At 45.9% G+C, this 27,665-nt stretch overlaps 1 protein-coding gene and 1 long non-coding RNA gene across 4 annotated transcripts in view; one reads left to right on the top strand and one right to left on the bottom strand.

The window, feature by feature from the left end:
- Positions 1-1,322, top strand: part of LOC149333843 (uncharacterized) — a 48,109-nt gene extending 46,787 nt beyond the window's left edge. The window contains exon 2 of the long non-coding RNA XR_016285328.1: positions 262-1,322. This is a non-coding gene — a long non-coding RNA (uncharacterized LOC149333843). The remainder of the gene's footprint in view (positions 1-261) is intronic.
- On the bottom strand, positions 170-25,649 carry LOC149333842 (sulfotransferase ssu-1-like). 3 transcript variants are annotated; one of them, XM_089558813.1, is made up of 6 exons: positions 25,377-25,649; positions 7,785-7,932; positions 7,443-7,627; positions 6,259-6,411; positions 3,173-3,560; positions 170-507 (listed from the first exon to the last, which is right to left on the bottom strand). In XM_089558813.1, the coding sequence occupies exons 2-6, from the start codon at positions 7,902-7,904 to the stop codon at positions 277-279; spliced, it is 1,077 nt and encodes a 358-aa protein (XP_089414939.1). In that variant the 5' UTR covers positions 7,905-7,932; positions 25,377-25,649; the 3' UTR covers positions 170-276. The 3 variants fall into 3 exon arrangements, with proteins under 3 accessions (XP_089414939.1, XP_089414941.1, XP_089414940.1); XM_089558815.1 differs by lacking the exon at positions 7,785-7,932; XM_089558814.1 differs by lacking the exon at positions 25,377-25,649 and having other exon boundaries at positions 7,712-7,906.
- Between the last annotated feature and the right edge of the window lie 2,016 nt (positions 25,650-27,665).

Here is a 27,665-nt window from a genome sequence, read left to right as displayed (position 1 = left end):
ACCAAATTAAGTCATCCATATATATTCATGCGCGGGCAGGCTGCCCACCACCCTTTAGGCAGGCGAACACCCTGTCACAAAACAGGCTTCAGGCAGACGACGGCTAAATGCGATGAAGGCGTACTGTAAGTGCTAGCGCACTAAACACAGTGAAGCAAGAAAGCGGATGTCGGATAACATAAAAATAAATTTATTTTATCTAATATTTCAAGTTTTGTGTTCATTTCAGCCTATAAAAATTATTATTTTTTATCATTACAGCAGCCGTTGCCCTGATCACCGGGGGATGTCGATGTCCTTCCACAGGTCCATGACGTCACTGCCGGCTGTCTTGACCCTTATGCGCCCGAGGAGCTTCTCCACCTGCGCGGGGGACATGTGCGCCTTCCAGTCGCCAACAGCACCCTTTCGCACGAACTCGCCGGTCATCGGTGCCCGGACCAGCTCTGCCACGCTCAGGTCTTTCGGTGCTGCAGACAAGGGGTCTTTGCCGCTCGGTCCATTCTTCTGCAACAGACGGCGAAGGAAAAAGAATAAACAAGAACAGTGTTTAGCAAGGAACCAATATATATCCTCCTGATGTTGCTAAGGAAAATGCCCAGAGAAAAAAAAAGTTTTTCACCCTCCTCTGTGCTTGAAAAGTGAGAGCGACTGTCGTAGCACGACCTCCACCCAGGGCCCGTATTGCGGAACTTTGTCAAATATCTGTCAAAAGTTATTGACAGTGATGTCAAAATGACGAAACGACGTTACGTCGACGCTTGACGCAAAATTGACGCAACGAGGAATCAGCCAATTACAGCAGAGCGGCGCCCCGGAGCATTTGTCTGCACAACGAGAGACCGTCTGTTAAATTTTTGCTAAAAGAGTAAAGAAATGCACAGCGATAAAAATAATAATTATTTTATTTTGCCAAAAATTGATGTTTAAAGCTAAAAAATATCAAGAAAAACAAGAAGCGCAAGAAGTTAGGCTATTAAATTTCCTGGTGGGTAACTTTTGCTGCCGCGGGGGTGCGCAGACGGCGGTAAAACGTCGACAAGCCGCTTTGCACGGAAACAGCTGTTCCACGCCTTGATGCTGTTTTCTTACGTGGCGACGAAAATCAAGGTACTGTGCGGTTGTTCTAAGTGCGTAAAAATCGACGAAGCCAGCTTGTTAAGGTCTGTGTTGTTCGGCTTTTACGATCGATGACAAAAGTGTCAAAGCGTGAAGCGTTGTATGTGATGTGTGGTCGTCTGTTTCTTTTTCCTCGACCGGTAAACAGAAGACGACCACGAAGTGCGATTTGCAGGGGAAAATAAAGTTCTTTGCCAGCATAAGCATGTTTTATTTGTATGTAGCTGTGGCACAGAGGTGTCGTCGGCTGCCGAAGCTTGCATGAAAGCCGCCGGTCGGAAATAACCGCTGTGCACACAGCACCCGCCGCTGCACCGAGAGCGCACTCGCACGCAAACCTCCAAATTCATCGGCGAGTTCGTCGCACAGCCACACCGCAGTCTGCCTCTCCAGTCGAAAAAGGCGTCGGAACAGCTCGTCCGGCAAGTCAAACGCGTCTTCGTGCGCCCTCCTTCACCGTTGCTCGCGTCGCCGCAGCCGCCTCAGCCACATACGACGCCGCTGCCGCCGCCGACATTTTCTGTCAAAAACGGAACGGTCCAATTTTGACCGCCTCGAAGCCGTAAAAAAAAAAAAACGTCAAAATGCGCCTGCATAATTAGGTGTGCAACGTCACCACTTCTGTCATGTCCGTGACGTAAACGCCAGTCACCTATGACGCAAGAAAGCAACATGGCCGCCGGCCACGGCCGACCAATAGGAGCGCGGCTACGGCGGGGCTTTTTGACGAGTTTTTGACGCGTTTTTGACAAGTTTTTGATTTGACAGTTCCGTAATACGGCCCCAGGAGGGCGCCCGTTATCAAGGCCAGTAGTACCATATGATTGCAAACCATAGTAGAGAGAGTGCAGACAGATGGTTTCTTAACACACACAAAGTGAACAATGGAGGGGAAAGCCTCCGGGTGCTTGCCACCATTTTGACAATAGATTGTCGAAGCGTTGACATGCACGCTGAGGCTTTCCCCTCCCTTGGTAACTTTGTGTGCGTCATATTGTGAAGCCCATGAAGAGGCGATGCCTCTTCTGCGTGGTCGGCATCGCCGGCTAGGCAGAAGAATAAGAGAATGAAGTAGAGGCGTCGCGTGCTCAGCAGGCTCTCGTTTTTTATTTTTTTTTCAAATTTCCTCTTTAAGTATTCTCATTTATTACCCAAAGCAAGAACATTAACTCGGCACTATAGTTTACCCTCTTCCTTTGGCTCTCCTGACTGAAATCTTGGAGTGGTAAGTTAAAGATACTAGCCCGGCGAGAGCGACGACGGCCGTACAGTTTAAAACAGGCAGTAATACTCAGGCAACCTGAACTGCAGAACTGCATGCGCTGTTTTTGTTAAGAGAAATATGTTCACGAGAAGTAACCATGGTGTAAGAGGCGCTATTTGACGGTAGCATTACCGCCGCGACTGCATGGCAGTAACCACAGATGTCGTTGCCATCGATGTTACGCGTTAGTGCAGCTGTCAGATAAGTCTTTTTTTTCTTCACCAGCGATGCGTTCCACCGCTTCATGTACCTCGTGTTGTTCTTTGTACGTTTTACACACTTTTGCGCAGTGATGGTCGTTTGCAGTGATTTGAAATTCATGTTAATATTCTGTTACTGAAATTCTAGGACCAAGCACGGAGACTGAAAGACTAGTCGAAGGTGCGCATACACTGGAAGTAAAAATCGCGATATATTAAGGCGAAAGCCTTTAATGTCTCATCGTTGTAAGCAGCAGTTGTCGACAGAAATGTCACGCTTTTCAGTTGGTCCAAACGGTCGTGACGTCTCAGTGCGCTAATTTCAAACGGGGCCAATTGTACTTTAGCTAGTAACCATGCAACCAATTGAAGGGATCATATAGTGATGCTCCAAGTAAGTGGGACTGAGCTTAGTTAATTGCTTAATTACCCAATTCCTTGGTTTCAAGACTGTTAGCTTCTTTAGCGTAGTTAGCCAAGCGAGGCACTTATCTCGTTATCCTGTCTGCTCAAGTTGTAAAGGACGTTCCTTCCCATTTCTACTGCTCCTGCTCTAGCGGTGGGACAGCCAGATATATGTGTGAAGTACCTCGTCTTTGGCGGCGAAGTCGCACGAGTTGAAGATCTTCTTCATATTGTTCAGTGCCGCTGCTTCCAGGATATGGCCGACCAGTCCCGGCTCCCGGTGTAGCCTGTCTTTGTACTCGTCACCCAGGAAGGCGGCGATCTTGGCCACCGCTGCCGCAGTGTCCTTCTTGAGTTCCTCGTAAGTGAGGAACAGCACGTTGGGGTCCGCGCGGTGCGGGTACCACGAGAGCACGTGGTCGAAGTAGTCCCCGTACTCCAAGTCGCCCGTCACGAACAGCTCGAAGAACTCGTCAAAGGTGCCGTGGCCGAAGCAGTAGCCGGGCAGGTGCTTGGTGTGATAGTAGTAGGAGACGCAGCAGTCGAACGGGTTGCGCGTGATATACAGGTACCTGCGACGGAGAACCACTTTTACGTGGATGTCTTGGCCCTCTGCAAAACGAAGATTGCTCCCAGTGCTCTTGCAAACAACAGCAGTGATAAGACAGCCGCCCGCAGTGCTCAATAGTTCTTGTTGCGCGACGGTGTGCAAGCATTCATCCGGCTTTCAAGACGCCCAGAGAGTGGACAAGCCCGCAAAGCCCACAAAGAGCGGGTAATAAAAGAATAAAGATACTGACTGCACCATATCTGTTTTATTGGTTGAGAATGAGGCCTTACAAAATTAGGACAAGCAAGAGCGAGACTACGAGCGCAGGCATCCTAATCGTCATCCTCTGCCTCGTCTTCGCTGCGGCTCACTCTAATTAATCATGAACGCAACAACGAGCCCGGCAACTTAACTTAATAAACGACGTATGTGGTTACTCTCTCTTCTCGGACCCGATATTTCCGGCAAACTCTCGCGAAAACGGTCTTCGGTATCGGCATGTGGGGTTCCACGTCCGCAAGCTGCATATGGGATACTAGGAGCACCGTATATGTAATGGAGGGTTCTGTATTAATTACGACTAGGTGGGGTTCCTTAACGCACAGTGACAATCGTACAGCTAAAGGGAGCTTCTCCAGTTCGCCTATGTCGAACTGCTGCCGCCGGAGCACGGGTTGTGTCTGTATCTTCTATATCTTGTTTCTCGCTGCTAACGTTCTCCACCTGGGGAGTGTTTCCTGCTCATGTTTCTTCTGTCATATAACCGCTGTTTTTATTCCTTCCCGAGACTGTTTTGTTTTCCTCTTTCTCATTTTTTTCATCTGCTATCTCCCAGCTGTATTCTGTCACCTATCTACATTGCCTGCGGTTCTGTGTCCTCATTCCTGTCTCTGTTTTTCAATGTCTTTGTACCATCGAACGACGGCGTGACCAGTTTTGACTCTGCGCTCGTCTTTTGTAATGTGTATTTTGTTCGATTTTTACAGAAGTGTTTTCCATTTACATGGCCTTTTTCAGCGCTTAGCTACTATAAGCTTATTTTGAAACAACTCTTATCCCTTTCAAGTTCTGCAAGTCCGGGCTCCCTCTCTCATTTTTCTATCTTTTCAGAGGACCAATGGACCATTGCGGCGGGTAGGAAACGTCCTTTGTTAGGGCCTCCTATGCATGATTAATTCTGCGTGGTACCTGAGGGAACCTGCTTCAGTGACACGAGCCGTGGGCTGATGGCGTGCATTGATTAAGCCAACGTGTGCACAAAACGCATTAATCATCATCATCATCAGCCTGACTACGCCCACGGCAAGGCAAATGCCTCTTAATGTCTCTCCAATTAACTCTGTCCACACTATGCATTAGGAATCAGCAAACTAGGACATGATCTAATATATCGCTCTATGAAATTCTCGGCAAACTGCATGCCTATTTCCCGTACGTTTCAAGACCTCTGGGACCCTTGCATTCATTGCGCATTTAACGTCCCAGTATTTCGCAAATACATTGCGCGGCCAATTTTGACGTCGGATATGTTTCGATGTAATACTCCAACTCTGTACTAACTTTAAACAAGGCCAGCTCCCCTTCGATAAGTGCAACGAGACTGCAGAGCAACGTTCTTGAAAAGAAATTTTGCCTACTGTTAATTAATTACCACTCGCATAATATCTCTGTCGTTAGTGAGGCTGTCAAAAATTAGCACACTTTTTTTCCTGGTGCAATAATCTGCGAAGTCCGCTAACGATGAGAGCAGGATTTTCTTCTTTAACACCAAAGCAGATACGCAAAAATACGATGCCAGATGTGTAAAAATTCAACACTACTATACCTAACTGAACGGGATACACAGCCAAAAAGAATTTTCCGCGCGGAATCCATGAACCAAGAGAAACAAAGTCTGATCACAAAATACTTCTCTGTTAGACTTGTCACAAAAATGTTTGTACCAACTCGACATAGCTCGGCTTCGCGCCGACTGCTGCGATTGAGCTATACTGACCTCTCGTTGTGTGCTCTTTCGCCAGCTTTATTGTATGTTTTCTTGAGTTACACGGTTTAAGATAAAGATAGTCTATGCCCACGAAAGCGGAAACTGTGCTTAAGAGTGCGCTTTGATTTAGTTTGAAGGTGAGTCCTACAGGACGAGGTATGTTTATTTCACCAGCCTATAGGCTTTGTTCCGTTTTCGTTGCTCCAATTATTTTCTGCACATTTTACCCGCGTGACCACCGCATTCCACTAATATTAAGATAATATTTTAAAAAGTGCCTTTATTATGCGAATAAATACGGTAATGCGCTACCTCAAGAAGCCTCCACCATTTCACTCCTGGAGCTTTTCCCCTCGTCTCTTTTTGAAGGTACTGGAAGCTCTAAATTTTCCCAGTGCTTAGTCCTAATACGAAGTCTCAAGTAATTTTAATATCTCTGTGCTGCCCATACAACAATATGCTGGCCCTTTAATGAATTACTTTTAACAACGCGGTAGAAATGCACTGGTTACGTGCTTTTCAAGCAAAAACTGCAACGACGTCGCCTGATGGTCATACCTTATTTTTATGGCGCAATGAGCGCCACACGGTGATGCGACGAAGCATAACAAGGGCTGTGGGAAAGGTAAAGAAATGTTGACAACAAAAGTTTTATAATATAGGCTAGGCATTACGTCTCTTTGGCGGGAAATGTGAGTATGAACACGAGAGCGGGAGCAAGGCATTCTCGTACCTGGCCTGCGGATTGTACGGCTGCCTCGAGAAGGGCAGGTGAGTCTTGATGGCGCCAGGCTTGGTCCTCTCGATGGAGCGCTCTGCACCACGCATTTCCAGGAACGGTGTGTTGTCCCAGAACTGCTCGCGGTCCCGGGGAGGCACGCCGCCACTGAAAGGACCAGGAAGGCATAGCTGACGTGGGAGAAGGAAAGAGAATTCGAACGCTTTTCAACCGTTGCGCATCAGTACAGTAACACAGCAATAAAATTCCAACAAGGAGAGCTGGCAGGGCATGGAAACACGATCTCGCCAATGTTATTCACCGCCTGCTTACAGGCGGTATTCCGGGGCCTGAAATGGGAAGGGTTGGGGATAAGAGTTAATGGAGAATACCTGAGCAATTTGCGATTTGCTGATGACATTGCCTTGCTAAGCCACTCAGGACATGAACTGCAAAGCATGATCAGTGAGTTAGAAAGGCAGAGCAGAACGGTGGGGGCTAAAAGTTAACATGCAGAAAACCAAAGTAATGTTCAACAGCCTAGCAATGGGAACAGCCGTTTGCAACTGGTAGCGACGTGCTGGAAGTAGTAAGAGAATATGTCTACTTAGGGCAGGTAGTGACCGCTGATCCGGATCATGAGAGGGAAATAACGAGAAAAATAAGAATGGGACGGAACGCATATGGCAGGTTTTCTCAGATCATGAATGGCAGTTTACCAATATCCCTTAAGATAAAAGTATGCAGCCGCTGTATCTTACCGGTACTCACCTATGGGGCAGAAACGTGTAGGCTAACAAAAAGTGTTCAGGTTAAGTTAAGGACAACGGAGCGACCTATGGAAAGAAATGTTAGGTGTAACGTTAAGAGTTCGGAAGCGGGTGGAGTGGGTGAGGGAACAAACGCGGGTTAATGACGTCCTAGTTGAAATCAAGATGAAGAAATGGGCTTTGCCAGGGAATTTAATGCGAGTGCAAAATAACAGCTCGTACTTAAGGGTAACGGAGTGGATTCCAAGAGAATGCAAACGTAGCAGGGGAGATTAAGAAATTTGCGGGGATATGGTAGCCGCAACCGGTAAAGGACAGTAATAATTGGAGAGACTTGGGAGAGGCCTTTGCCCTGCAGTGGGCGCAGTCAGGCGGACAATGATGGTGATGACAATAACACTGCTCCCTGCTTTGTCGCCGCATAGTCACCTGTAGATGTTGTAGACGAGGTACTGGAGCCAGGTGGTGCCGCACTTTGGGTAGCTGACGATGAACACGTCGTCCGGCCGTGCCTCGTACGCAAGAGCCGAGCGCACGCACTCCTCAGGGAAGTAATGGCTCCACTTCATGCCCTCGATCTCGCGGGTCAGCGGTCGAGCCATGACTTTGTGTACCTGCGTGTATTAAGGGCGAAAATACATTAATGACAGACTTTACTGCTAGCATTGTTGCATAATTCGGTTTTATACAAAGCTCACATTGTTCCGCATTTCACCACAAGCGCCTGCATCAGCCTACGACCGCAGCAGAGCGAAATCCATGTCTTGTCACCTTTAAGAAGCCAGCTCCTGAACATGCAGTGGCTAGCTCATGCCAGCAACCTTCCCAAGCGCATCTGCTCTGCTGGCGTTTTTGCTCCGTTGACTGCGCCTCCGTTGTCTTGGTATACATCCCATCGCCGCCGGACAAGGCTGCATGCCTACAGGACACATTCAGATCAAGCTTGGTCACTTCTAGTAACTTCGTGAAAAGATCAAAACATATCTCTGGCGTAAGCAAGATGCGGTGGCGGTGCAGTCGCCGGTTGGTGGTAGCAGTGGGAATTACGCCTCATTGAAAGCATGATCAACAGAAGTTCTCAAAGCAGTTTTCCGCTTTCACACTGCACCTACGGCGTCGTCCTTTCTTGAAAAAAACTGAGTACGCCCTAGACGAGAATTTAAAGGTGTGAAACGTAATTACAAAGGTGATATATTTTTCAAACTACCACGATACACGGGTGCGGGAGCCACCACCAGCTAAGAGTACTTGCCTGGTGGGAGCGACGCCTGCCGAAACACATGTAAATTAAATTTTCCGATATATTTTTCTTATTTCGCAGGGTACCCATGGAGGTTCCTGTTAGTCAATAGGTGGCAAGTACTTTGGAGAACAATGTGACAAATTGTACACACATTTAAAAGCTCATCGTTTTAAAACGTCTCTAAAAATGTGCATTATGATGCACGACGTACCCCAACAGGCGCTCGATCACTAAGTGTTTCACCGAATAACGCAAGCTTCTCATGGAGTCAGACATGCTGCCGTGCACGCTACATTTCCTCACTATAACAACCACTGAATAGAGACATTTTTGACAGCTATGCACAAACAAACATTGCCAAACGCCATTACGGAAAGTTTCTAGGGAGTTGGTACATGATTTTAACGGAACGTAAACAGCGCGCGTAAGCCAGGACCGAGAATAGGACACACGCACACAAAGAGCGCTGACTAACAATGGAAGGTTAATTGTATTTCTCGCAATAAATACCAGAAGAATGAAATAAAACGAGATACCACTGAATTTCGGAGCGTCTTAAGTAGGTTAAACAGGACACTGCGTCAACGACTGTCTAAGAGAACATGCCACTACTATCAAGACGGGATACTGCAGCACGCTGGAGAAACACGTGTCTGAATGTCAATGCATTCCACACCTTGGACCACGCCAGATTCTGAAGTTATATTATCACCAACAGAAGCACAAGCTTTATGTTGCCTACGTCATAGAAAAGAAAGGAGCATCGTATCGTAAGCATTGTAAGCATCGTATTAATGGCACTGACAAGAAAAAAGATTGGTTATCTTGGAAACCCATGACGAAACAAAATGATATATGGACTCGTCCTCGCCTTTGCACTCTTTTTTATTTTATTTCATTCTTCCGGTATTTATTGCTGCGAGCGTTGCAATTAACCTTCAGTTGTTAGTCAGCGCTATGTGTGTGTCTCCTATTCTCGGTCCTGTCTCTCACGCGCTGTTTTTGTTGAAATCAAACGCGATGGTAAGCGAACGGAAACAAACCACACATTACAGCAAGACGAATGCGCAGAAGATACCCCCAATTGTTTCCGGTAAGATGCTACGGTGCCAGCGCCTCCTACTCCGGCATCCGCGAGCGTCCTCTATGTTTGCAAACAATGTTGGCCTATATTATTTAATTGACAAGCTTGTTCTTTAACGCTGCGAAGGCGTTGATTGGTTTTGGATACCTATGCAAGCTAACAACTCAAGCCACTGAGCCGGTGTACGATGACGTTTGCAAGGGTTTTGAAGAAGACGCCGAGTTAAGGCGCTCGACTTGCTCTTACCAAGCGTGTCGCACCTATCAGCTTCAAAACGTCCGATTTCCTAAATCCTGCCTATAAAGATGATCTGTTCCAACTAGATCCCCTTACGCCATTTATTTTCTTGTAAAACATACCTCGGAAAAGCTTGAAAAATAAGAGCCTGCTCATATCCTACCAGTACATGTGATACTACGTGTACTAGTACTGTACACGTAGTAGTAGTACTGTACTACTAGTACATGTACATGTAGTAGTACTAGTACTAGTACATGTGCGCTACCGTTCGGATGCGACCTGAGTATGTTCAATTTCAGCGCGCATCAGGCGGTAAGAACCACCCTTCGAAAGGTTCCCAGGGAGTCAGAGGATAGCATGAAAACTGACAATTCGTGAAACAAGGCAACAGGCGGTAGGCTACTTCCTACCTTGGCCTTACGTGGCCTACAGGCCTATAGCTCGTAGCCTACAGTTGGTATTTGTGTAGGAAAATCATAGCTCAAACAAGAAAACGAACCTGGTAACCAATCCTTTTAGCGACTATCACGTGACTTTTAGCACGTGACTATCAATGCGAAAGCATTGATAGACACATTGTCAAATATGGTGACGTCCTCAAGCGGCCGTATGACTTGTGAGCGTTGTCCTGTGATCTTCTCCTTGTGTGTTGTACTTTCGCTGGTGAAGTTATGTCAGAAATACACCAACTCAGACTATAAACCAAGGTTTTCCGCAGGGATCAATACTGGGACCGTTACTGTTCTTACTATTCATTAATGATCTACCTATCGCACTAAACCACACAAAATGCGTATTATATGCGGACAATACAACCATTTGCACTTCAGACAAATCCACCACCACACTTCAGCATAAACTTAACATAGACCTAAATAATATCAGCCAGTGGTGCAAAAATAACATGCTGCAAATGAACCCCAAAAAAACAACTTTCATGCCATTTCACTCTCCTCTCAGAATCATAAATATTCCACCATCACTAACACTTGATAACCATGCACTGCATATTTCCGAATCTTTCAGATTCCTTGGAGTCACTTTAGATAAGCACTTGAAGTTTCATCTCCATGTTCAATCACTCATGCATAAGGTTTCCTTCGGCATTCATATCATAATCAAAACACGTGCATACTTTCAACCGCACATTTTACGTTCATTATATTATGCATATATTCACAGTCACCTTAGCTACTGTTTGTCCTGCTGGGGAAATACATATTTCACTCACATTGAAAGACTTCAGCGCCTTCAGAATCAGGCCATCAGGCTCATGTCATTCAGTTCATTTCTAACACACTCTTTACCACTTTATCATAGCTTGCGCATACTTCCACTTCAACAGTTATTCGTTGTGAAATTATCCATCATTATCTAAAGGTAATTAATCATCATGCTCATATTGATGGCTTTCCTGATCAGCTTATAAATACTAATTCTACTAGGTTTCAACAGCGTAATGATCTTCTTCTACCTAAAGTGAAGACTAATTATGGAAAATTTACCACAATATTTGCCGGCATATCCTGTTGGAATACTTTGCCATGCGAAATTAAAGCGTCGTTTACTGTTCACTCATTTCATCACCGCATTAAAGAGTATTTAATTAATTTCCTGTGTAGTTCACATGCCTAAACAGTAATCCTTGTTTAAAGTCTCATTTTCTTTGCATTTTGTTTCAAAGTTGGTGCTGTATATACTTTTTGTTCCGTTTTTCACACATAACATTGTAAATTTTTTGTAGATTGTTTATTTATGCTAATTGATACACTGCCTTCCATTCTTTGCAATTTTACCCCACTTGATTTGTTCTAGGAGGTCCCCCCGACAGTCGTGTACTATGGGACCTCCTTCTGTACTGATTTTATTGTATTTGTATTACTATGTGCGTTTTAAATAAACTTGAAACTTGAAACTAGCCCCCATGGTTACCTTGTTACAGACTTACACAAGTTGGGCACCGCCTCTTCACACAATCCTATACATTTCGTTCGTTTATATATGCTCGCCAGTGGCTGACTTCCATGTGGCACCAGTTTCCCCGACTCTCCTAGCAAAACTGTGGCGCAATAGTTTGTTTTACAACGTCCTGTGTGATGTCATGTAATTTCTCGTCGCATATAGCTTACTAATGCTAGTCAAACATGACGGAAGCCAACAGTCACCGGAACCAGGGAGCATAGGGAAATCTTTAAATTTATTAAGTTGCCGAGGACGCTGCTGTTTGGTGGCCAGCGGCGTTCAACAAACATCGTTACGGGCCACTATAGTACGGGCGGTGCTGATAAGGGCCACATACCAGGCCATGAGATAGCTTGTGCGATAACGACGTTTCGTCAGACTTCCTTTCAAGTCTGGTGCCAAAACTAACGAGCTCTTGTGACTGCGAAAGAGTCCTTATAAGAAAACTACGTTTTTGAAAATGGGCCCAGAATTTACATTAAATCATCTCACTGCCAGCAGCAGACAGATAAAAGAGACGAATAAAGTTTGATATATGCGTCTTGATCGCAATTAGTGAAAACTATCGTATAAATGCTGCCTGTAACACTTTTTGGATCTCATCGTCGGATACTCGCGAGGTAAACACGTACGTACGACACAGATGACGCATGTCTCTTACTGTTCGCCTTGCTATGGGTGATTTCGTCGCAATCTCCCGTACTCGCATCCTATAAGGTTGTGCGCACCGCCGACAGCCCATTCACAAAAACAGAATTTGCTTACAAGTCTTCCAAGTCTTCCGTATTCACAAGAGGTCGTTAGTTTTGACACCAGGCTTGAAAGGAAGCCTGACAAAATGTCATTATCGCACAAGCTATCCTATCGCCTGGCATGTGTGCCTTATCAGCACCGCCCGCATTATAGCGGCCCGTGACAGCGTTTCTGCAACGCCACTGGTGCCCAAACAGCAGCGTCCTCGGGAACACTTTCGCTGGTTGCAGATTATATGCAGATTATATGGGATGTCCCTCTTTCCGGCAGCAGCAGTTTCAGTTGCTGAAAGGTTCAGCGTGGCTCTGTTTGTATTTTAGCTTCGTGCTCTGGGAGGTGCGAATGGATCGTCATGTTTCTAAAAGCTTTTTTTTTTTCTTTTAGGCACGGAATGTTCCCGTTCTCAGTAAAATCGAGCAATTATCAAAGCTGAAAGAGATCATGAAGGAGAACATGAAGGCGAAACAGAAGAATAACAAGAACCCGCACCTGGAGAAGAACCTGAAGGCGATGTGGATGGATGGATGGAAAAACTTTATTTCCGTCAGAGAGCATGTGTGGACGATTACGTGTTAGATGGCCATCAACCCATGGCTGACGGCGACCTGGGTGGCCCACTCCACGGCCCTGGTCTGGACGACCGGGTTTGAGCTGGCCAACACGGCCTCCCACTGCTCGAGGGAAGGATCACGCATAATGTCCGCCGGTGGCGGTGCTATGCTACAGCTCCATAATATGTGGTCATAGGTTGCCAATTCGTGACACCATTTGCACTCCGGCTGAATGTCCGGGTAGATTTTGCTCAACACGTATGGGTTGAACAAACATCTAGTCTGCAATCGTCGCCAGACGCATTCCTGCGCCTTCACCAATTGCTTGGACGGGGTTGGGTAAATACTCCGCTCAAGTCTGAAATGATTAGTAATGTCATGAAAGGATACCAGCCCATCTCTCGTGGACCTTCCCGGGACGTCCGGCTCACCTACTCGGCTGACGAAACCTCGAACATTCATGTGAGCCGTCTCGTTCCCAGGGTTCCCAGAGTGTGCAGGTACCCAGACAATTTCCGCCTCCGTAATCCCTCGCTCCGTGGCCCGATTCAGCAACCGCGCCGCTGTGACAGATATTCTGCCCCCCCGCCAAATTTCGGATGGCTGTTTTTGAATCGCTGAAGATCAGGTCAGCATTACTACTAGTCATAGCTAGTGCTATCGCCGCTTCCTCTGCAGTTTCTGGAGAGCGGGTTTTGACTGATCCAGAGGCGATCAAGCGTCCCCCCCCCCCCCCCCGTCAACCACCGCAATTGCAAATGCATCCTAGTCCTTATACTCGGCGACATCTACATAGACTGCCCCGTTGTACTTCCCGTACTTAGCATGTAAAGCTTTGGCTCTTGCCGAATTCCTGCGGTCCTCATAGCGAACTTATCCGAAAAGCTCCGAAATTTTTCGTTTGAATACCACTGAGCACGAAAAAGCTCACTATATTTACAGACGATAGAGGAATTCAAACCACTGGTGGCCCAGAAAGATCAGGTTCGCATCCCCGCTGCCTTTCAGAACAAACTATAAACTACAATCACTGGCTGATAATTTGCCATACATTGTAAAGAAATATAAACAGAGCCAATTATAGTTCGAGGAGCTGAGGACTCATTTCGTGCAAATGTAAATAGATCCAACTAATATATCTGTACTACTTTAACTTGCATTTTTTCCATTTTGCTATAATGTGTTGTTCTTATATTTCATGTCACAGTGCTAAATGTGTGTTGATTTCTTACTTTTTCTTTGCATTATAGTGTAATACTGATGCTCTATATCTGCTGTCAATGTATTGTATACTTTTCTTTTTCGTCAAGGTAAAGTGACTGTTATAGGTATCTCTTATGTTGTTTAGTGTCCTTTTCATCTTGCATCATCAGCAACTTGGCTTTCTTACGTTCGTTACTGTCATATAATGGCCCCCTGGGCCTTTGTTAAGCTGTGTGTACATCTTTTAGTTGAGGGCGACCAGCCAGATTTTTTTGGCAAATGAAACTGCATTGATTGACTGATTGATCTTTATATAGTCCACTTGGTCATCACAGCAACTTTTTTTATTTATACCACGAAAAAGCACCGAAAAAAAATTTACCAGCTCGTGCCTCACATAACTGAACCACATAATGGGGCCCCGCAATACCTTCGCACTCTGCCACCAGTATTCAGATAGAAATACTGGGAAGCAGACCATCATGTGGTTCTTTCCAGAGACTGAATACCACGTCTCGCACAAATACAGAGAACTACAGAGTGTTTCGCAGCTGTCAATAATCTCGCTGGGTGTTGTGTGACCCCGTCGTTTTTGTTGGAAGTTTGCTGTAGTAAGTACCGAAAGAGCGCAGCATAACCGCAGTGAGGGAAACAAGAATCAATGGTTCCCGGTTAAGCAGACAGGCGGAATTCGTCCGACCATCACAGAAACATTGCCTTAGCGTGCAGACACGTCTTTGCAGGCAAGATCGAGGTCTGCAGTTTAAAGGGAAACGTGAAAAGAACTGATTGCTAGTCTTATGCTTTACTGATCACGAATAAAAGCGTGGAATTAGTCATCCTCGGATCCTGGTTCGAGGTCTGTATACGTAGGAGACGGCTTTCTGGTGAACGCGGTGGGATGGGCTGCAGCGACAGCACATTTAACGATGTCATTTATTGGCTTCATTATTCTTTTACATTTGGGCACAGCAGGAAATGAAGCCCACAAACTAGTATGGCGACACAATAGGTGGCTATGAACGAAACATTGCACTTATTGAAAATAACAGAGATGACAGCACGAACACATGAGACTTAGAGATTATGTGGATTCACAGATATTTGTATTCCCGATAGCTCGGTGCGCTCCATCAAATCGAAAGCATCCTTACGCTGAGGAGGCGCGTTTCTAGGCCCCGCTCCCAGTTTTCGTCTTTACATTTATGGAATATTTTCTTGCACGCTTATCGCCAGCAATAGTGCTACTGTAATTTCCGCTATAGCGTCCGCACCCAGTGCATGGTCCGCAAGGCTCAGATTGATTTAAAATAAGAAAGTTTACCAAACTGTCGGCATCCGGTACAATGTCCGCATCTGGCACATTAATCGCTTCGGGCATTTCGTATTGGGAGGTAATTAACAAAAATATCCTGGGCGGTTTAGCTTGAAGTTAATCACGAATTATCGTGCGCTAGCACGGTTAGCCAAGGTTTTACATGGACTATCGTGACTTCTTAGCTTGATTTGAACTTGCTTACCGTGGTCGATAATATAATAATGATGTACGTAATAATATACATAATGCAAGTTTGCGTGATGTTGCAGCTTTTTAGGCTTGTACTGCAGTAGAAGTGGTTATTCTCTGAATTCATAGATCCCTAAATCCAGTCATACCACACCTCGCGCAGTGGTGCAGCGGTGAAGCGACGCGCCATTGCCCTGCCATAGCAGGTGCTCTCAGCGGTGGGCCTTGTGAGACGCAGGTTTCTCTTGCCGAGGAACCCCTCGCGACTAATCATTAATTGAACTACCGCCTGCAACGATGCGCAGGTTGTGATGACGTCATAGTGTAATGTGGCCCAGGTGGTTAGCACCTAGCTCTTCCATGGGCCGCGAAGGGACCAGACAGACAAACGAAGAGCTTTTCGGCGGAGTGTAAATGGAAGCCCTAGTTCTAGCGCACTAATAGTTAACCCCTGTTTTACTTCTCTAAACTGAACGCGACGTAGACGAACTAGCACAATATGTATGCATCCTTCTCATAGGTCACTTATGACGCACGGTGTGGTCCAGAAGCAAACACCCTGGGCTCTTAACTTTTGACAAAGTGTGCACCTAGCAACGAGGCAAGTTATAATTTGCATTATAGGACGTCCCAGCGAGCCGCTTGCTACGGAGGGCACTTTCAGATGCACATTCGCCAAAAGACGACGGAACAGGTGCAGTGATACTGATAAGCTCACAGCGAAGTGAAAGAGACGTTGGCTGGACGCCAACGGCAAGTGCAAAGGTATGATCACGCTCGCTCATGACACTTGGCTGGAAGGCCGCTCAGGACTGAACGGTCGCAACTGGTCAGGCGTATTTGCTTGGGTCGTATCTGCCGTCGCAGAAAAAGTCAAAGGCGAGCGGAAATGTCGCATTGCGATCGAGCCACGATTGTGCGCTTTCGCTCTGTCGGCTCATGCATTAGCACCCGCGCCGCTTCGATTCAGCGACGCACACGGCTACACTTTCAGCGCATGTTGCAAGTGGGCTTGGCGCAGAAAACATGCCGCCCTTTAGAAAAAGAAAAAAAATCCCCATATGTATGAGGCCCCCTATGCTAGCCGCAGCTGTCTCGGAAGCAGCGTGCGATTTCCGAGGAAAATAATCACTACGATTGCGCTGAGCTCTATAATGAGCTTAACTCAGCGATTGCAGATGTGTTCGCGCGTAGGGTGTTTTGGTTTGCTCCGCTGCGTTAAGCACGTTTAGAAGCGGCGGACCGCTTTTCCCCGTCCTTGAAGTGCTTCGCCTTATAGTGGTGCCTTGCCGCGCCACTCCAGCGCACAGCGGAGAATGCTACACTGCCACAAAAATGGAAATGGCCAGAGAGGGGAAGTCGCTATTAGCGTTATTTGTTCGTCGTTTACGTAAGTTTTCCTTTTTCGTGTTTCCTACATTTCCCTCTTAATTAGGGTGGCCATATAGAAAAAAATACGTTTATGATCACTTCCCAGGCTGTACTTACCCTCTTTGGCCTTTTCTATTTTTGTGAGCTTGCTATAGATTGCCAGCGACATTAGGTAGTAGTCAACAATCGTCTGCCTTATCCGGAATGCCCACGTGATTTTTTCCTTATATATAGTTTCTCTAATTACAGTAACTAGGTTGCGCTGCTGACAAAGTTATCACAATAACTTCTCTTTACAATTTGTACACATTCAGAACCTCAGTTTGACCTTTCTTTTCCATAAACTTAATAATCTCGGTGCATTCTGAGTGTTTTATATCGTCGCCATTGAGACCTTTAAATCATGTGACTACTAGAATGCTCAAGTACCATTCATTGCATTTTAACATAAGATTATAATAAATTTATCTGTCCTTTCACCTTAATCTACCTATTAATTACCCACTAAGCAACCTTAATTCACTCATATTCCTCACTAATCAACGTTAATACATTTTCTGTGGTAGACCGGCTTCCAAAATTGGGGGGCCCTTTGAATTGTTCTGGGGAGGGCCAACTGATAAATGTACGCCATGAATTCCCGAGGACCACCCTGGTGCCTCATTGGGTTGGTGTGCTTTTTGGTTTGTATTTTTGTTTTGTGTTTGTACTTTTGTAGAGTTGTATGCTACTGTTTTGTACAGTTGTATTATATACTGTATCTGTAAGTCATTCCTGCTTAGGCACTTAACCTGCAGTATCCTGTAAATAAATAAGCAAACAAACAAAGGCTAATACATGGCCCGCCAGTCGTAAAGTGGTCACTGCTCGCACACTTCCACTAAGAATGGTGTTCTTCCGGGTTACCTGGTGCTGTTACATTTCTGGGCCTATCTTGGTGAGTCTCCTTAACTGTTCGAACCATCCACTGAAATGTCTTCCATCTCTTCCAAACTGTTTGGAAACGATTTCTCCACGCCCTTCTTTGTATATTTCTGCCACTTCGAAGCCTCTATCCTTTCACTTCCTTATCGCCCGTTTAACATTTACGACTTCCCTTTTAGCCCGTTCGTTCAGTCTCAGCACTTCCGATACTGCGCACACTACGGCCTGCACCTGCGGTGCTATTGGTTTTATGTCGCAAACACCCTGAGCAAAATTTTCCACTACCTGTGCTGCGGCACCGCTGAGAGCATCAATCAGTCCCACCGCTGCCATTTTTATTCATGAAGCAATAAAAGCGCATCTGACCGACGCTTTGCGGGAGGCGTACACAAGATCAGCAGGACGGGTCCACCGGATCCTCGCTGTTTGCGCGCCCTTCCGCTGCTCGAGCGAGTTGGGAAGCAATTCACCAATTTGTCCAGCGCTCGCGCAGTCCGTTTTGCTTTCTCTGCTATCACCAACAAATGAAACGCGAACTCGGGATTTGAGGCAAGAACAGCCAAAGTATATATTACTGAAAGAAAAATGAGTATCTGCACACTTATTATCACTGCGACAGTGCGAAGACCACCACCTGGAAGCGTTAATGGAGCCTACCTCTAATGTAGCTCTACCGGCTTTTGTATTTGCGTTCACGCTTTCCTGTTTCAGGTTTCCTGTCTGCCTTTCATTTGTTACTGATAGCAACCCTCTTGTCTTTCTAATGACGGGGCCCGTCGATAGAGAAACATCGTCATCGCAAGTTGCCACGTTTTTCATACCCCCTTAAAAAAATATGAGCCGATTATTCTGTCGTGTAACGTAGATGAGAGTATCAAGTACAGATTTTGATATTATCGCGAAACGACGGTGATTATGATTTGAATGCGATTATGATCAATAAGAACAATTACTGGGTAAGAAAATGAGACAAGTAAAAGTGGCAAGTCGCTGGAAGGGAAACAGGAAGCATTGAAGCTGGTAAGGTAAGGAAATTAAGGAGGCCATTCAACGATGACAGGTGGCGTCAAGAGAATACAGAGAGCAAGAAAGGCGCAGCTATCTCAATAGGAAATAGACAAAAAATTTGATCGCTTAGTTCGAACTGGTGGGCCAGTTATTAGCGCATACCTATTTGATCACAGCGCACAACAGAAAAACGACGATCGACTGGGCAGACAGCACAAAGGCGAAACAAACCCATCCTGCGCTTCGAATCTCCGCACTCCATGTTGGTCAAGGTAGTAAGTGCCCGGTCATGCTTCAATAACGTCCTTACCAATTCATGAGAGAAGCGCCTTCACACCACTTTCTATAACAAGGCGTCTCAATTAAGGGTTCCCGCTCCACCTGTACGCTTTTGCTTTACGTAGCGGAAGGCGTCTTCAGATCTCTCAAAAGATTAGCTCCGAACACAAGCGTCGATGACACAGCTCGCAAGAAAAAGGTAACAGTGACTGCGCTCCTGCATGGTATCTTTCGCAACTTCCAAAATAGGCAAAGAAGCTGGAGGGAGTCTTTACAGCACCCGAAAAGTTAACTATGCAAGAAGGTCAACCATTCCGTCAGTGAGAAAGAAACTGAACCATAAGGCAAAAGAGACGGTTCGTTCCATGCAAACAAAAGGTTGTATATTCGATTCCCTTCCCCTTTGGCCAAGCCTACAACGGCCAGACAGGCAGATGTTTAAATAAGAGGCGCAATGAGCACAGCACCAATGACGGAGTTGCCTCTAGACACATAGGCACACATTGCCGAGATTGCGAACGCTGCAAGGAACACGGGCCTTTCTTTGAGCGGACAGCAATTCTGCTCAAGCGTACCGAGAAGACCACGAGGGAAATAATCGAGGATGGCGAAGTTGCAAAACTTGCGAAACTCGGTGTTCTTAAGGGATAAGGAGCGCCTTTTCTTAGCCATAGCCGCCGCGGTGGCTGAGCGGTTATGGTGCTCGGCTGCTGGCCCAAAAGACGCGGGTTCGATCCCGGCCGCGGCGGATAGAATTTCTTTGGAGGAGAAATTCTAGAGGCCCGTGTACTGTGCGATGTCAGTGCACGTTAAAGAACCCCAGGTGGTCGAAATTTCCGGAGCCCTCCACTACGGCGTCTCTCATAGCCTTAGTCGCTTTGGGACGTTACACCCCATAAATCAAATCAAATCAAATTTTTCTTAGCCATAGTGACCCAATAACGGTAGTTTCAAGGCTCCCGGTTCACGTATCGACTTGGCGGCCGAGTCCGTTCGGAGTGGAGTATTGTTCTTAGTTTTTGTTTTGTATTTGGAGCGGAATTGTTTCACACGAGATTCTTCGCCGCTATCGAGGAGCGGCTCGACGTGTCACCTTGTCTCTGGTCGTTTTTGTGCGGGCGCATATGCGTCAAATCGAATAATTGTAGGAATATTGGGCAAAGCGCTGACACAAAGTCAGCGCTTTGTGGTGTCTACTCTGTCGATCGTAGTTCTTCTATTGCGCGCTGTGATCAAATAGAAATGAATGAGAATCTTATCGACAATAAAAACTTAATGTATAGACAGTTCACCAGACTATAATAAAGGAATTGACATCTCGCTAGGTGACTGAAGTTCGCGATGCAACTAAAGGTGGGCCAAGAAAATTTTGGAACCATGTAAACAGTCTGCGTAAAGTGAACCAAAGAAAGCAGAAATAGATTTAAAAAGGAGGGACATATTTAAAGGGACACAAGACTCTGAAATGCATTACATCACTTATAGCTGAGTAATTCAGGAGCAATGATTGGGTAGAAGGAGGAGGAGGTAGAAGAGGAAAGGTAGGGAGGTTAACCGGAAGAAAAATTCAGGGGGCACTTTGGCTCTCTAAAGTGCTGCAAGGCGAAAGCGTTTCCTGGCGCACTGTTTGTTTTTATTTAAATTTTAATTTTTCATATTTTTTTATTTTTGCCCCTTTTATTGTTTTTATTGTTTTTCTTTTATTTTCATATCTTCTTTTATTTTGTTTTTATTTTATTATTTTTATTCTCCTTTTCTTGACTTTATTCCTTTTATTTTATTTATGAAACCTATGCATTCACTAGATGCGCCTTTATTCATGCTGGAACATTGAGTCTTCGTGGCGGAGTGGTAGCGTCTCCTCTTCAAATGCCAAAGGCCCTGGTTCGATTCCCACCCTCGGCGCAGTTTCTTTTTAAGCAGTGACGCCGAAAGGCGGACAAATCTGCCGACGCGTCTGTCGACACTCCTGCCGACGCGTCTGTCGACACGGCTGCCGACGCGTCTGTCGACACGGCTGCCGACGCGTCTGCTAACGACAGTATGAGGCATTAAAGGCTTTCGCCTTAATAATCGGTTTGCTACACTACGCGGAGGGAAAGGAGTGAGGGGATAAAAAAATGAAGAAAAGGAGAGTAACAGAAAAGTGAAGTCACATGAAAGTTAGCATTCGTGAAGTCACAGCCTATCGTGCAGGCCAGAAGTCCGCAAAAAGCGGAGCAGTGCCTTTGAGGCCTTCACCGCCGACGATCGCCGCGGCCAATGTTCCGTCAGTGGGCATGGATCTAGATGCTCCAGCGCATGGCTGAGAGACTGCCTTTCGGCGCTGTAGGCAGTGCAATGGTTGGATACCTCCCCGATTTCACAAGCACCACAGGGCAGCATAACGGAAAGGAGCTTGGAATAGACAGGTATTGACTGAAAAAAGGCGGAGGGAAATATTCCTAAATGCACCTCTGCAGGGATAGACGAAATTCCAATCAAGCTCATTACTGATCTGGGTCCAAGAAGCAAGGAAATACTGATGAAAGCATTGGAGACAGTTATAACAATGATCAAATTGTGGACACCTGGCAAAACAGTAGAATTTGATTCATAGAGGGAAAGTAAATAAGGTGAACACAAAATCCTTCACACCGATTACGATAACACGCGTTATGTACAGGCTGCCACAGCAGGTGGGAAATTAAAAATGCAGTCACTGGTAGAAAGTAAGCAGATGTTCGGAGAACTTCAGAACGGTTTCAGAGGGGGTAGGTGCTTAGAGGAAAGCCTTTTCGTGCTTACCCAATGCATAGAAATAATTGAGGCAAAAAAAAATGCCTCTATATCGCCTTCCTGGAAAAAAGTGGTGCGTACGACAACGTCAGCAGGGAACTCCTGTGGATCGAACTGAAAGACGAAGGTATCGCTCATGAGATAACTGATTTCCTGAAGGAAATGTAAAGTTGAAATTACATGGGAAGGTATAAGAAGTGCGCAAATGATTAAGGCAGAGTTGACGTCTATCACTGCTGCTGTTCATGATTTATATGATAAATAGAAAAAGAAGGCTATAGGAAAGTTATCTAGGTTATAATCTATCGTACGGATTAGGTGGAACAGTCGTACTGAGCAGTGGCTCCTGGGTTTAATGTACGCGGACGACATTGTACTATTAGCTGAGAGCCAGGAAGTTTGGCAGACTCGTTAACTCTTGTGGAGACAAAGCAGAAGCTCTCGGCTTCACCGTAGCACATTTAAATAAGTCAGGTGTAATGATTTTCAACGGTTCCACTGATCAGATGCTTAGAATAAAAGGCTATGATATATCCAGACCTGCAGAATCTCGAGGAAATAGTAAATGAATGACATACATACAGGAAAAGCATGGACAGAACGTTACAGCGAAAGGAGAAAGAGACTCCACGATAATGAAGCATGAGGCATTATGGGGTTAGAACAAGGTTGAAGTTCTGGGAGGTATTTGGAAAGGAATAAAGAAGTATGACCTTAGTATCTGGAATGTGGTTCTGTGTTTAAGGGCCGAAGTTCAGTCGAGATTAGAAGCAAATAAGAGAGCTGTTGTTAGGTTACCACTAGCTGCCCATGGCAGAACCACAAGCGAGGAAGTACATGGGGATGTGGGCTGGACATGTTTCGCGTAAACTACTATATGAGGAACGCCTGAGAAAACTGAACTATAAAAGGTGTGCAGCTAAGGCGTTTAAGTACTTTTGCATTGACTGGGTTGGCTCAGAGTGGTGGAAAAGGACAAGGAAACTAACCACTAAGTGTGCAGGAAACAAAGATCGAGAAATAAAGCTTTAAGCGAGAGGTAAAATACGCAAAGGTAAGAAACGGATTATTTCAGTGTAAAAGAAGCTGAGAGTAGAGCTGCACAGAAATTGCAAAAGAAAAATCAGGAAGGAATCGTTTTATGATAATTCAACTGGAAGCGTCCTATTCTTTGAAAATCAGGGTGTCTTTGAGAGCGAAACTACAAGAGAAATGTAACCGATATGATGACATACGTGCAGAATGTGGTAAATATGTAGAAACAATTGAAAATTTTATACTACAATGCGGAAGCATTCATCCTGAAGTAGATGCAGGCACAGTCATTTTACCTAGGTTTAGAGGTATCAATGATCTTGAATCTGCGGTCGAAGTTTCGCAAAAAGCGTTGAAGATTGGTTTCTCAAACAGATTGAGAACGTATGGTCACAACTATCAACAACAAGTGCAAGACTAACAGTTGTATTCGAACAAACATGGAGAATATGCAGTTACGTTTGACGGATTTCGTAAAGAAAATAGAGGAAGAAATGCAGTGCAAGGTAGCAACTGCCACCTGCACGTTTAAAAGGGGGTGCTTCTATCCGCATGTATTAATGGCTGGTTCGGATCCTGTCGAAAGTGTTGGCCTTTGTAATACGAAAAATTAACGCCAACATTTAGTGCATGGGCATGTGCTATATTTCCGCAGTGTAAGTGTCCAGTTTTTTTGCAATGGTTTAGCAAGGCGAGGATAAGGGCATGAAAAAGATTCTGTGGTTACTGAAGCAGCACGCTTTCGAATTCGCCCGTGCCGGCAGTAAGGCGAGCCTGAAAATTGCAAGTGCGGCCTGTGGACCTTCGTGGTCTGCACGCGCTTCCGCTGATAGAACGCGCTGGGAATCGATGTGTCCACCGCTTGCATCTTCGTTTCTACTTTTCAGGTATCTATGTTTAGTACGCTATGAAGATACGCTCGCACAAACGTCGTCAGCTGCCCGAGCACTACTGAAAACAAGCGGTTTGCTGAAATAGCAGTCGCAGGAAAGCGCGATTCTTGCTTGTATTTTCCGTCCCCCTGGATTATCCCCCTGTGATTGCAACACGCTCGTTTCGAGGTCCGTCTTCTGGTGCAGGCGCTTTTAGCTGACCCCTCCTTTTATTATCTGGCAATCAACTTGCGCCTTGCCACTAAGTTATCTACTCCTCACAGGCCACTTTCCCGCCGCATCGAAAGTGAAAATCCTTGATCAACGGCACATCATGCAAGCGTACGGCAACACTTCTACGTTAACTTCACACGAAAAAGAAAAAAAAACGCAGATAAGTGTTCGGTTCAAACACGAGTCTGCAGACACTGAAAAGCTGCTAAGAATGCATCCGTTCCGAGTGAAACTTTGCAGCCAAAAATTCAAGCGTGCAAATTACATCGACGGATAGAAGAGGAAGATCGAAGATTAGAAAGGTAGATGCTTCAAAACGGTTGCGCATCAACGTCACAGAAGCTGTATCTAACGAACGTTAACGCTGACTTTTTGATTTTTAGGTAGGCAGCAAAGAGGTCATAGCAACAACAAAAAAAGTAAACTGCCATTAAATGTTCAAGAATTTTTAGACACTAACTCTTTGTCGGCATGCGAATTCAGGCGGTCGTTCGTTTGAACACCGCTAAAAATCTCAGCGAAGCAGCAAAGTTTTTACCACCCCCACCACCACCACCACCACCCCCAAAGATGAGGCCGCAGTTCATCACTGAGCTGAAAAATGTGCCACATGGAGCAAAGGGGAACTCTTGAGGTTCTGCTGTGATTGTGTTTACTTCGGCAGGTGCGTATGATTAAGTTTACAGAATGCTGCTATGCATGCGCAGCTCGTTATTAACAGTGTAATGCTGCTAGTTTTTAAACAGAGCCGAGTCACTATGAGAAATCTGCAACTTGCACAGAAGGAATGGCGCGTGCGTTTTCTTGTAACTGGCTTTGATACATCAGTGTCAAATTAGTAGCGTTCAGTGCAGAGTAACCACCGAAAGTATGCTTGAGGATCGGTGCTCATTCCCCCATTTGAATTCAGCGCCATCTTTAATAAATTAATTTCGAACTCCGGCTGACATATCTTCCATATTAAGTGAAAGTTTCTACGGGCATTTTTGGCTGCCGTGAAAACTTCGGCTGATGGAAATGCATATAGACATACTGCGGTGCCAAAGGAACCAAAAACATGCTGCTCTAAATTGCTGCATTCCTTAAATCGTTGCATGCCTCATCAATAACGTAACGCCGCCCGATACGGTATTATTGACATGCAGTGGCAAATGACTCCGCGAATTTATAGTCATTTCTTCAAAAAACAGCCATCGATGCTGACTGCTGATACAACTCCCTAGACCTTCCACCTCATAGCTCATAAACCGTTGAGAAAAGCCTTCGACCTAAAACACGCACCAAGCAGACAACGCCGCCAAGAAAGCAGAGCGACTTACGCTTTTCGCAGACTAGACTACGGGCACCCTGTGGATACGGGCTGCACTGTCGTGCGCGAAGCAGACGAGGAGAGGCTGGAGCCGAGCGCTTGTCCTTCGCTCGGCGAGAATGCCCCACAGCGGCTGGGCGTACGCAGCGGAATCGATGTCGCAGCGGCACGCGTTTCTTGAGAGGCGGAGGAAGGGGAACTGGCGCACTGCCGCGCCCCTCGCCGGCGACCAACGTTGCCGGCGACCGGAAAGACGGGCAGCGAAATTGCGAGGCGCCGACCTCCTCCCCCCGGTGCCCCGCTAGCGATTATATAAAGACGCAGCCAACAATAGTGGAAAGAGTGAAAGAAAGCGAAGCGAGCGCTGTCTCGCGGCGGAAGAGCGCCCCTGGCATAGATCCAGGTAGAAGGTCTTGCACTCGTCTCGCGTCCGCATGACGAGGGGGAGCTAAGCCAACTGGCGGGAAGATTCGGATTGTGCACAGAACATCCGGTGTCGTGCTTCACAACTATTACTTCAAAACAATTACATTACTCAATTTAGAGCTTTCTACAGTTTGCACTGCAAGCCTTTTCGTGCAGGGAAAAGGGTAATATACTTTTTAAGAGGGAGGAATTACTGAAGAAATGAAGAAAGGCTTCTATCGTCACTCCTAATGCTCTTCGGGAACAAAGTAAAAACAAGACAATCTCATTAACTTAAACCACTTAAATTCCAGCCTTCAGTTGAGTGCTGTATGGTTAATAAAAATGCTCGAATAGCGACCGCATTATCCTCCTATTTGATGCCCGGAACGCGTCTAATAGGGCTTGTAACAAATTATTCGAAACTATTGGAATTTGTTTCCTAATGTATGAGTAGTTTAGAAATAACTCGAATAAAAAAAAAGCTGTTATTTGCTTCGACGAGACCTTTTAAAACTGTCCACTCTGACGATTACTCCACGTGAGCAAGACGGTTCAGCCCGCGTTGCTGTCCTTTCGTGCGGTGACGTTTACAGTGCTCATACGTGGCCTCAGAGAGTCGCCGCCGCAGCAGGGTACCGCCATGTTGAACTGACCTAATTAACTAACAATCACTGTTACCTCTCAGGCCATGGCTCATAGCTCGTATCCCTTTCATGTAACAGCTTGGCATAAGAGGGCCTGCGTGGACGCAGTGACATAAAGCATAAAACATGACTGCCGCATCTACTAAGACGTGGAGCCAGCTTATTCGCTGTCGCCAGCAGCAAGAAAAGGCAATTTTTGAATGCGTACCACAAGGTGGGCATAGAGCATTACACTGACCTGTTCGTATCCCCCTATTAAAATCAGTGTTGCGTGTTTTCAGAGTTACAGGTATAATTCAATGAGTTATGGCCTTGTCCAGCACCACCACTGCTAACGTTTAGGCCGTTGACGGTCGGATACCACAAGTTGAATCGAATACACCTAGGTGTGATTATTCGATTAGGATTCGATTCGGTTGTTAACTACCCCAATCTTCTGACCGGTAGCGCAGCAAGACAAGGGACCGGTGAACGCAGTGTGTGTCTACTCGTTCGCCGATGCCTTGTTCTTGTTACGCTACTGGTCAGAAGTATTAATCAACAAGCCCACATTTAAACGTTCGATTCGGTTTTGAAAATCTACAATTTGCACGACCGTACTTTTCCTCACACTGCAGTCCCGGTGGCACCAAGAAATAGCCGCGTGATTCTAAACGCATGTACGCATGCAATGGTTCATTCGTACAAACCGCGCAGACATGACCACGTCGGAGAACAAAGTTGCCCGCCAGGATAGAACTATCTCTTCTCAGGGCGCTTTCCTTCACTACTTGCTCATCATGTCGAGGGAGGTCTAGAACCGTCCCGAACACGGACCCGGTCATGGATCACCTCAAGAAATATGTGTTGTCTTTTTCCGTCGCTTTAAATACATGCTGCGGTCTCAGAAGACAAGTCATAAAGGGAAACTTCAGTTGGAAAAACGCATTCTTCTCTGCCAGTGGGAGTGTGCCTTGGTAGGAGACAAATGGCCCAGACCTTGAATAACGTTGCGCCATGTTCTATTACTTGGCTAGAGCACAAAAAGAATGAATGCACTGTACGGAACGAAACTATAAAAATGCAACACATCAATGCGTCAGTGGGTGCGGCACAGTGTCTATATTAACCATTCTAGCTGCAATTTCGCGTCAACGGATGTTCTTGTTTTACGCCAAGGTTTTAGTTATTATTTTTTATTGATTGATTTACTGATATCGCTGTCTGTACTGTTAGAGGCAGCACGGATTGGTTGCGGGGCGTTTGCA

This window comes from Amblyomma mixtum, chromosome 8, assembly GCF_055824585.1.
Source record: "Amblyomma mixtum isolate Tamu chromosome 8, ASM5582458v1, whole genome shotgun sequence".
Classification (NCBI taxonomy): Eukaryota; Metazoa; Arthropoda; class Arachnida; order Ixodida; family Ixodidae; genus Amblyomma; species Amblyomma mixtum.
Note: the sequence above shows the minus strand (reverse complement) of the source record. Positions and strands in the feature narration are given on the sequence as shown.

Excerpts from the sequence above, each read along its gene's own strand:
- LOC149333842 (XM_089558813.1), bottom strand. The coding sequence starts at position 7,904 with ATGTATACCAAGACAACGGAGGCGCAGTCAACGGAGCAAAAACGCCAG. Across the intron at positions 7,628-7,784 it reads CAGGAGCTGGCTTCTTAAAG|GTACACAAAGTCATGGCTCG; the intron begins GTGACAAGACAT and ends TAATACACGCAG. Across the intron at positions 508-3,172 it reads ACTTCGCCGCCAAAGACGAG|AAGAATGGACCGAGCGGCAA; the intron begins GTACTTCACACA and ends CGTCTGTTGCAG.